We start from the raw sequence: 10,820 nt of genomic DNA on the forward strand, positions 1-10,820 counted from the left end.
AATTTAAAAAAAAAAATTCAATGATGATGATATGGTGGTGGTGGTTGCAGTAGTAGAAGTGGTAGTGATGATAATGTGGTGGTGGTTGTAGTTGTAGTAGTAGTGATAGTGATGATGATGTGGTGGTGGTTGTAGTAGTAGTGGTAGTGATGATGATGTGGTTGTGGTGGTTGTAGTAGTAGTTGTAATGGTGATGATATGGTGGTAGTGGTGGTTGCAGTAGTAGTGGTAGTGATGACGATGTGGTTGTGGTGGTTGTAGTAGTAGTGGTGGTAATGGTAATGATATGGTGGTAGTGGTGGTTGTAGTAGTAGTGGTAATGGTAATGATATGGTGGTGGTTGTAGTAGTAGTGGTCGTGATGACGATGTGGTTGTGGTGGTTGTAGTAGTAGTGGTAGTGATGCTATTGTGGTGGTGGTTGTAGTAGTTGAGGTAGTGATGTGGTGGTGGTTGTAGTAGTAGTGGTGGTGGTGGTTGTGGTAGTAGTGGTAATGATGATGATATGGTTGTGGTGATTGTAGAAGTGGTAGTGATGATGATGTGGGGCTGGTGGTTGTAGTAGTAGTGATAGTGATGATATTGTGGTGGTGGTTGTAGTAGTAGATGATGTGGTGGTTGGAAAACACATTACAGGTTATTATAATACCTGATTACACACATTCTCTAACTTCATTTTTTGACAGCTTCGTTGTGCCATAAATATACGCAACAGTTCTGAAACATTTTATTGTGGATTTTGATATTGTTTGTTGTTTTTCTTGTGTCGTTATGTTGACATAGATACCGAATGAATGGTAATTACTATATTCTCAGCCAACAACAAAATGGCGCTGAATGCTTTCATTGGTGGACACTTTTTAGGCTTCGTACGTATTCTCATTCGTTTAATTCTATGGGTTCATCATAGTCGAGAGTTTATATAAGGATTCCAAGCGAAATACACATATTCACAGGTCTGATAGCGGAATGCAATTGTGGGCTTGATTTAACATTGCTGTAATGGATAGTATTTTGCGTTGGTTTGAGAGCATTTCCATTTCAACAATGAGCCCATAATAATTCCGGTAATCAGACCTGCAAATAAGTACACATCGTCTTGTTTCATATGTGAGACGTGGAGGCTCTGTTAAGTGAATGTCGTTGAATTCCATCAGTCACCCAATCTTCCATGTGTCATCGACAAATAGGCGAACAGCTCATTTAATGTCTGAGAGGTTATTGATAAATATTATTGAAAAAAAATTGGATCCCAGGACGAAACCTTGGGGAAAACAAGAGATAACTATATCCCGTCCTAGACAACAGCTACAACTTGTTGGGGCCGATTTAAATATAAAAAGACTGATCCATTTTTAGTAAAGGATGTCTTATTTTTATTATTTATAGTTAATGGAGAGGAGGTTCTTGTGTTACCTTATCCAATGCCTTTGCAAAGTTCAAAAGTATGCTGTCAGTTTGGCCCCTTTGTCGAGTTCCATTGATATGTCTTCAATCATTTAGATACGTTAAGTTTCGCAGGATCGCTATTTTTCTAAATGCATGATGTACATCAGTGGGTATGTTGTTCGTTTTAAGGCATTGAGTTTTTGTTGATCTCACAGCATGCAATAGCTTACAGCACAGGCAATTCGGGGAAATAGTACGATAAATTGATGCTATAAAGTTATGTCGCCTTCCGTCACGGCAGAGCATCTAGTCGAACGGTGTGTTGTGACGATGCTACCCGGCGGGTTTGCGACGGTGCACGAATGCGGACCAGACTTTGCTGATTGGGTCGATCGTCATAACATAGTAGTATGAAAACTAAAAAATAGACTGCACCCTATAATATTATTATGTTTCTAGATTGTTGGAATATTATGTCCGGTAGCTAGAGATATTTTTGCGAGTCAAGACGCACGTAAGACGCTATTATGATTTTCTTTTCAACAGAGACACAGCTGTTATCAGCTAGGTACTCATTTTACACCGGATACTGGTGAGAAAGTGTGAGTAAAAAGGACTCAACTTAGCGCTGTTCATGCGTAACTTGAACCCGGGTCATAAGCTGAGTGTCGTAACCACAAAGCCTCATACGGGAGGTGTTATGACTTGAAAGAAGTTCGGTTCAGTTGTTTTCAGAATGTTTACCTTTGTCTATAGTGCTGACATTCTAGTCTTTTTCTTTTAAACATTCGATCCAGTCATCCGTGGAAATAAACATGCCACAAATAACGATAACGCGACAACACGTACTTAGCCTTTGTAAATTGTAATCCGCTATTCTATTAATATTATCTTGTCGTACATTGACAAAACGCTTTTTATATCTTGGCCAGTATGTTTTGTTTTGTTTTTTTTTTTTTTTTTTTTGTTTTTTTTTTTTTTACTTCATACATACCACTAATGAAGATAACCCTCAGCTTTTCGAAAATTCTTGAATTGGAGATACCAAAAGAGTATTCTTTTAAAATGATTAAAATAACTGTTAAAATACTGTCTTGCTCTACATTTGTTTGTTTATTAAATTATGTCAACTAAAAAGTATTTCCTTTGCAAAGTTTTCCATCAACTGTTGTTTAATTCTTATTTATTAAAAAGTGATATGAAATTTGACGTTAATTTGTATTTGTCTATTTGTGCAATTCGACATGATAATGAATCTTTGTTACTGATTCAATCTGCTTTTTAAACGAAATTAATCATCTCTTGCATCACATAATTTTAACCTATAATTAAAAACACGAATTTTTAATAATATAGAATTGAAATGCGAATCAAGAATTCGATAAATCAAACAGAAATCAAGATGGCTGGTAAAACAGGAAGAAACAGTCGATAGTCGAGAGGAAAATAAACGAATTTTGACATCAAAATATTCTGTGACTGTTAAAATACATACATGTTGGTATTGGAGATTATTTAGATATAGTAAAGGTATATCATTAATGTATCTGGGTTGACGTTCCTTGGATTTGCTTTCTTCGAAAGATTGAGAAACTTGACTGGATGAAAATGTTTTTCGTCGATTCCCAATTCTTCTAAAATTGGACTGTCTTTGAAGTCTGTAGTCTAACACAGTAATATATAAATAGATAGTAATGATCTGTGAAGTACTATTGATAGGACCCTAGTTCTAATTCAGGCCTTTTATCACAACACTACAACACTGTTCATCTCACCGCTTGGAGGCTCATCATTACAATCAAAAACAACCGACACTCTTCGATGCTGATACACTGATTCATTTTTTATTTTTTTTTTTATTGTTGAGCCTGACTCTTGGCTGTGGATTAGAACATTGTTATGTTATGATATCCCAATACAATACTGTTCTTGTATCAGTATCAAACCAACCAGTTTAAGAGGTTCTTCATGCATTTTTTTCCATTTTTAATTGAAAAATAACACACGTTACAAGTTGTCACAAGTCTAAATTATCAACATTGAAGATTGAAGTTGAAGTTTAGTAAGTAATATATAGACCTCTATTCTAATTCTAAACCAAAGCTAAGAATGGTTTTAGATTGGAGATGTATATATGAATTTTAAAGTTGATCAGTCGGTTGTTTATGTTAATGATAGCGATAATAAATGGGATGATAATAATGATAATGAAACTCACTCAAGCATATTAATATTAGATAGTTATAGCTATGCATAGCATCATGTTAAGGCTAGGACTAGGAGACGATGTAGTTATAGAATAATTAACGAAATGACTATTTCTCAGAATGGAATGCTCGGGAAAATAAACTTGATCTATATTTTTCCGAACAGTTTCCGTTCTCAAGATGTTTTATTTTAGTTATTTGCGAGAGTGTCTGTGTGAATGATGAATGTGGTATGCATTTTTGGGGGATTTTCTTTTGCCAGTGCTTGGGCGCTCTGTCTTTTATTCCCAATTTTCTATTAGTCTTCTATCTTGAGTTTGTGCTATCCTGTCTTTCAACCTCTGTTCCCGTCTTGAGACTTTGGCTTTGTTATTTAGGCTTACTTCTGTTCTCTCTTTGATAGTGCAGCGCAAAGTGCAAAAGTGAACGCACCATGGAGTTTTCACGATAGCACAACTTTTTGATAAAATCTGTCTTTGTCAACAATACGCCTAAAAAACGCTTGCTTGATGATTTGTGAGAATTTCCTGTCCGCGTCCGTTTGAGCATTTACTTTTGCACCGACATCACATCCGTAACCCATCAGTTACTGGAGGCTAGTCGACCATTCTGAGAAATAGAGTTCGAGTTTATTTTCCTGAGCGTTCAGAGATATAGAGCTAGCCAATAATTAATACAAAGCAATTTTTTAAATGTAATAAAATAAACATAACCTCATTCTTCAAATTCATATTCCACTACTGGTGCTCTCTGTCTTTGGCAATTTGAAACTATTTTATATATTCATATATAGTTTTTGAGTCTTTGGTCTTAAATTTAGATTTGCACTTTGAATAAACTGTCCTTTTACTTTTTGATTTAGTGATTGTTTTAAGTCAATTGTGTGGCATATAGCCCATTATCATATCATAGTTATAATGCACATCAGAGATTGCATGTCTTACTCTTACAATTATTTACAATTTATTGATGGTTTTTTCTTGTCATATTTTTCTATTTTAAGTTAAAAGTTAATTGGCACAAGACATTGTAAAAATTAATTAGTTATCTTATGTTTTTTTTTTTAAAGTTTCCTTCATAATTTTCAGGAAAGATGATGAACAGTATTGAGAACTTTTATTTTTATCTGGTTTAGCATATAAACTTTGGCATTCTGATACAGTCTTTTAAAAAGAATGTTTGTGCACCAATTCTGACTCGTGACGTCTTATACAATGATTGATGAATAGTGATGGCAACTGCATGTAGGCCAAAGTCTGACTACAGCTCAATTGATGATCTGTCTCTGCCTCGTAATGCAAGCACAGCATTACTGGGCGATGAGAACAGTAGTGTACGGCTAGAACGGAGTAACAGTGACTCCAATGTCACATTAGCTAGTCCACAAAGTTGGTCGACACTATCAGTTGATAAACGTCGATGTTGGTTGTCGGGTCTGGATGAGACGGACAATGGCAGAGTGTGTGTGGAGTGGGACATCAGGGAGGATGTAGGTGCCCAGGACTGGATTGGTCTCTTTCCCACAGGTAAAATTTGTCAGAAATTGAAACTTTTCAAATTTTAAAGTTAATTTTAACAGCTGAAGGAAGGTTTTGAGCCAGAGACATTCCTTCTTACATATTTTGTTCTTTCTCTTATATTCATATCATCCAATACTTTTAGTAGATCTTAATATTCACATAGAATTTTTTTTTACTATTTAATGTATATCATGTATATCACCTCTTGTTTTAGCTGTCATTAATAGATGCGGACCTTATAGTTTTCACCGAGGAAGCAGTAACAGCAAAGGGATTTAGGTTGTAATGAAGCCAACGTTACTTATTACTGCTCTCCAAATGAAAAGGGTAGAAAAAAAACCCCGAAATATCTCAATTGTCTTGGTAAATTAAACTGAAACTCAAATTTGATTTCATCATAGTTTTGTTTTGCATTTGTATTTTGTATTTTTCCACTTCTTTGAGCTTCGAAGAATAACAACAACAAAATTGGAACTTTTATGTAGTGCAATTTCCACCAAATGAGCTCAATGAACTTAATACAAAGCAAAACCATGTATTTTCTCAGGTGAGACAGATCCTTCTAAGTTCCTGGAGTACAAGATTCGTGGAATGAGTGGTGGCTCCAAAGGAGCCATAGTCTGGGATTTAAAGGCAGTTGAACATCTTTTTTCTGAAGGTTGGTGGTGTTTATCTTCAATTTTGACTTTTTTTGTTTTTGCTTTTGAAATATACTTTACCAATAGTTGGTAACCTCTAGAGAAAGATAATTTGTAATTTTGTGTCATTTGCATGTCCAACAGAGCCAGTAAAGTAAAGCCTGACGGAGCTGGAATTTATCCCAGTTTCTGGAGTGTTAAACAGATAGCAACAATGTTTCCTTTATACATACCTTTAGAATGTAATGGTAGTCTATTGCAAAGTGCTTTCCATGAGATTTAAAAGACTCAGCTTCGGGATGGACAGAGGACATAATTTTTGGATGTCAATCAACGGCTCAACCGTTTAAACCTAATTTAGAACATTTGAGTCCAAGATTTTAATTTTTTACAAATACTTCAGTACAAGCATACACAATTCGGTTTACACAAACGCTTATGTCTGGATATCGATATAAGATATTTCGAATACTCCCATTAAAAAAAAAAAATTATTTTTGTCACTCACCTATGGATGCTGTACAATCCAAGTAATTTGTGATATAACCTTTGATTTTTCCCAGCTCTAACAGTGATTTGTTTCAAGTATGTCAGTGGCTCCACAGACTCTGTGCTGGCAACCAGTCCTGAAATCTCTGTCTGTATCAAGCCTGTGAATGACCAGGTATGAAACAAATTGCAATAGTTGTCTTATTTTTAACCATTTGACTATAACCTTTGTGATCTGTTGTCTCAGTTTGGTATTTTGCCAGACTACATCACTCAGACTGCCTATTATGTAGTTTTTATCGGTATGTATTCAAATACAAAGGGTATGAGGGGGGGGGGGGGGGGGGGGGGGTGAATTTTATAAAATTTCTAATTTTTTTTTCCAAATTTAAATTTTAGATGAAAATGTGTGAAAATATATATATTTCACCCAGAAATGGTTACATTTTTTAATTGAATTACTTTATCGATTTAAAAACATTTTAAAGTGGCAATCCTTATTAAAGATAAAGGGTAAAAATCATGCGTTTTGGTTTGATACAGATTTTGTTTAAAAATTCAAGTTCACGATTTTTTTTCCGCAAAAAATATGGCTTTTTAGGGGTTGGGGGGTAGGTTTGTTAGTTATGGCAGGTCTGAATCACTACATCATGAATTCAAAGTCCAAGTTAAGAAATTTTAATAAAATTTATATCATATATGGTTTTATTGAATAGATAGTTTGGTTTTTTTTCAATTGTGTAAACCCAAATTCAGACTTTTAATGGCTTCTTACAAAATAAAAATTTCATTCCATCACCTCAGGTCTCGGGACATCAATGCAATTCAAGTGAAGGATCTGGTCATATGCTTTTTATCATTACTATCAAAGGTAAACATTCTGGAATTATTTGAAAATGACCAACATCACTTCTATGTTGTTCTCTATCAAATCACATTTTTTCCTCTTTTTGTCCCTCATCTCGTTAAAACAGTCTTAAGTAGTCGACCTTCAGAGCTGTCAGAATCATGGAAATCAGAGTTTATCCTGGTTTCTATAGCGTGAAATAGACAATAGCAATTGCTTGTTATCTTTTGGATAGGACACTAGTCTGTTGCAAAGTACTTTCCAATAGACCTAACAAACCCAGCTACCGAATCACTGCTGGGTCTACAGGGGGTCAGAAAAAAATCTCAACTGCACCCGGAATTGATCTCAGTCAGGACCCAGCTTGTTCTGTTTTATTCATAGTCTCTTTTAGGTATGCTCTTGCTTACAACATTTTTTTTCTAAAGTTGCACAAGATAATATTAATATAAAATATTTCTTACAATGGCGAAATTTGATGTTGAGTTATATTCCGTTATTTGAATTATATTCCATATTTAGTAAAAATAAATTTCTTTTTTTTTTTTATAAACCACATTATATTTTTAATGTCACCAGTCATGTCAGCCTCAATTAATATGTTGTTCTATGTGTGTTTGTGTGTCCAAGTTCTCTCAACATGAATGCTTATGTATAGGAATGTAAAAGGCATTGAGCAGTATTTGGTACTGGTATTGCGCTATATAACTGTTATCTATTATTATTATTATTATTATTATTATTATTATTATTATTATTATTATTATTATTATTATTATTATTATTATTATTATTAACATCATCATCATCATCATCATCATCACCATCTTCGTCATCAATTAACAGTTGGGATCTTATTGTACCAGCTTGTATCTATTTATAAACCACTTTACATATTTTATCCCACCTTACCTATTACAACACTTCAAATCTTCCTGACTACCAATTCCCAGACTTGTGTGCAATGAACTTGAAAAAGAGCATGTTTTTCAACCCCGATTCTTTTGTCACGCTTCAAATCTTGCCTCACAACAAGAAGGGGGAGGTGTTTCCACATCACTATCAGTCCTTTGTCACAAGTGTCATACACAACACAGCCAACCCGGAGTGGGAAGGGGAGGTAAGAGCAGGCATTGCCATTTCAGAATATTTACTTTTCATGGATTTGTTTGTTTGTTGAATTTTAGGGACCTTTTTTTTATTTTTCTGATGCAGTGATAAGGCCTATGGATGTCACAGACTCTTAAGATGTGTGAATTTATCATAAATTTTGCTCAAAAGTCAACCATATTTATGCATGTGTCTCTTTCCAGTCTTTCCTTTTGAAAGCTTGTCTCACAGATCTTCTAGACATTGAGGTGAAACACAAAAGCAACAAGAGCTTAGGCCGCACCACTCTTCCTGTCCAGGCCATTATGGACAAGACAACCTCAGATCAAGGGTGAGTTTTCCTGCTACATTATAAACAACAAACCAGCCACATTGAAATGACTTATTGCCAACTCTGTAAATTACACTCCTGCTAAATTTTAAACATACACCTCATACATTGTACATGGCACACTTGCTATTTGTAAACAACGTACCTTTTACGTCCTGCTATATTGTAGACTTTCAGTGTAACTCTTTGCAGGTATAATATCTTACTCTTTTCACACACAAAAAAAAAAAAGATGTATAATTTATGTGATTTGGACCTTTTGACTCAGGCTTTGAAATGTCCAGTTGGAGTAAAATCAAACCGCATTGGAGTAAAATCAAACCTCATCTGTTAAGGGTTTGATACAGTGCTGTTTAAACCTTAAAATTTTACCCTGCCAAGATATGGAATGTTGGAAAAGTCTAAAACTATCAACCATAAAATCTTGATTTCGGTCTACCAATGCACAGGCGTTCTCAATAGGTTTATATACCTTGCTAAGTAATTGTAGTGTATAATAAAAAAAATAAAAAAATTTTAAAAGAAAACTTCGAATAGACAATTCTTTCCTTTTATTTACAATGTTTCTTTTATTTCTTTTTTTTTTAGGCCTGCCATGTTTAGTCTTGAATTGACCCGAAAGCGCTTGTCTGAAAACATCAGTGGTGTTATAATGTTTAGTGCTTCAGTAAGGCTCTTACTTCAAGGTGAGGAGAGATAAAAGCATTATCCTTGGTTTTTTTTTTTTTTTATTAAATTGAAGGGATTTGTTATATCTCGCCATAAACTATTCATTACTTTTTGGAAGAAAATACGATTTTCATTGATCATTTTAATTATATTCAATGGTCATTTTTGTTTGTCATTTATTTCTGACACTTTTTACAAATTTATTGTTGTTTGATTTTGCCTTCTGGTACTATCAAATGTGTTGTTAATCTCTCAAAACAAAAGACATTTCCTTTTTTTTTAAAAAATATTTTAAAATAGGCTTACACTATCACAAACATTCATTATATTTTCAGTCCTATCAATTTTGTGAAATATACATAAACGTTGAAAATATTCTCACCAATATTTTCAGGTTCTGAAAGTTCAGAATTGGTTATTGGAAAAAAGACGCCTTCTAATACTCAAAGAAAAGCATCACTCCCATCAACTCTTCCTGATGTAGATGAAGCTCAAGAACAGTCTCGTCGCCATCATCACCATCATCATCGCCACACTGTTCCAGTTGTTGGATCACCTGTCATAGAGTCTACTGAGGAAGGGAGTGGTGACAATATAGACAATACCAATAAACTAAACACTGATCCTTCTTTAGCTTTACTTAATTTAGATAACGGTTGTGATGAAAGCCAGGACAGACAGGATGTCAACCCCGAGTCATCAGAAATTCATGCAGCTGACAGTGAAGAGGATTCTGGGACTTCCACATCTGCTGTTGTGTTGTTTGTCGATGAATCTAATAGTAACAGTGTGCCAATTTCAAACAGCAGCACAGAAGAGGCAGGAGATTCGCAGCCTTCGTCTCTTTCAAACCTCTCAATCTGTGATAATGATAATGAACATAGTATTTCTCTCTCTCAACCCATCTCCAATGGCAGTGTGCCCGTTGCTGCATTCGCTGCTGCAGCAGAGGGAGGTGGGGGTGGTAATGTAGGTAACAATCTTGACCTAGACATGTCTGTGCAGTCTGCCGGCTTGAGTTATCCCGCTGGTGGAGATGCCCCAATCCTTCCTCCAAGAACGTACAAAGCGATTACGGCTCCACCTCTACCTCCACGAGTTTGTAAAAAATCGGCACCGCCCATCCCACCTCGAGTTGGAACTGAAAAGCGAAAGAAAAAACCAGCGAGTCCTAGTTTGCCCTTGAATAACTCCACATCATCTAATTTAGAGACCCCTCCTCCCCTTCCTCCGAGAACATACAGTCCTATAGACCCTGGTGATTCGAGTTTAGACAGTTTCGGAGACCATGTCAATACGACACCACATCGACCAGTTTTTCATCATTCGAATAGTGACAACTCGGGAGAGCTTTCATCTGATAATACATCTCGAAATGAACAAGAACTCTTTCCATGGGGGACTCCAACGTTAGGCACGACAATGTCTTCTTCCCTCTCTATGTCCCCACAACCTTCCTCAGGCCCTCCGTCTTTCCTGTTCACACCAGTACATCCTTCACCTCAGCAGCCAAACAATCACACATCCTCACCCAAGCCTGACTCATCATCATCATCATTGCCTGACAATGGGAACAATTCATCATCTCTAGTCATATCGTCCTCCGAAGGTGCCGTGGGTGG

The 10,820-nt window shown here is 35.6% G+C and overlaps 1 protein-coding gene across 6 annotated transcripts in view; it reads left to right on the top strand.

Moving 5' to 3' along the window:
• The first annotated feature begins 2,767 nt into the window (after positions 1–2,767).
• The window catches only part of LOC144964698 (E3 ubiquitin-protein ligase HECW2-like), a 36,365-nt gene continuing 28,312 nt past the window's right edge, over positions 2,768–10,820 (top strand). For 2 of the 6 annotated variants that reach the window (XR_013643914.1, XM_078899227.1), the window contains exons 1-9: positions 2,771–2,884; positions 4,664–5,120; positions 5,662–5,772; positions 6,316–6,416; positions 7,046–7,112; positions 8,042–8,208; positions 8,402–8,529; positions 9,118–9,215; positions 9,593–10,820. The exon at positions 9,593–10,820 is cut by the window's right edge and continues 680 nt beyond it. Coding sequence is in view for 5 of the 6 variants with exons in the window: in XM_078899227.1 (XP_078755353.1) it covers positions 4,826–5,120; positions 5,662–5,772; positions 6,316–6,416; positions 7,046–7,112; positions 8,042–8,208; positions 8,402–8,529; positions 9,118–9,215; positions 9,593–10,820 (2,195 nt within the window). In the remaining variant the exon portion in view is untranslated. Of the gene's footprint in view, positions 2,918–4,663; positions 5,121–5,661; positions 5,773–6,315; positions 6,417–7,045; positions 7,113–8,041; positions 8,209–8,401; positions 8,530–9,117; positions 9,216–9,592 lie in introns of all 6 variants that reach the window. The other 4 variants (XM_078899226.1, XM_078899230.1, XM_078899228.1 and 1 more) reach the window with 3 other exon arrangements.

The sequence above is a fragment of the Berghia stephanieae genome, chromosome 2, assembly GCF_034508935.2.
Source record: "Berghia stephanieae isolate SIO BIC M18660-M18661 chromosome 2, UCSD_Bste_1.3, whole genome shotgun sequence".
NCBI classification, from domain to species: Eukaryota; Metazoa; Mollusca; class Gastropoda; order Nudibranchia; family Aeolidiidae; genus Berghia; species Berghia stephanieae.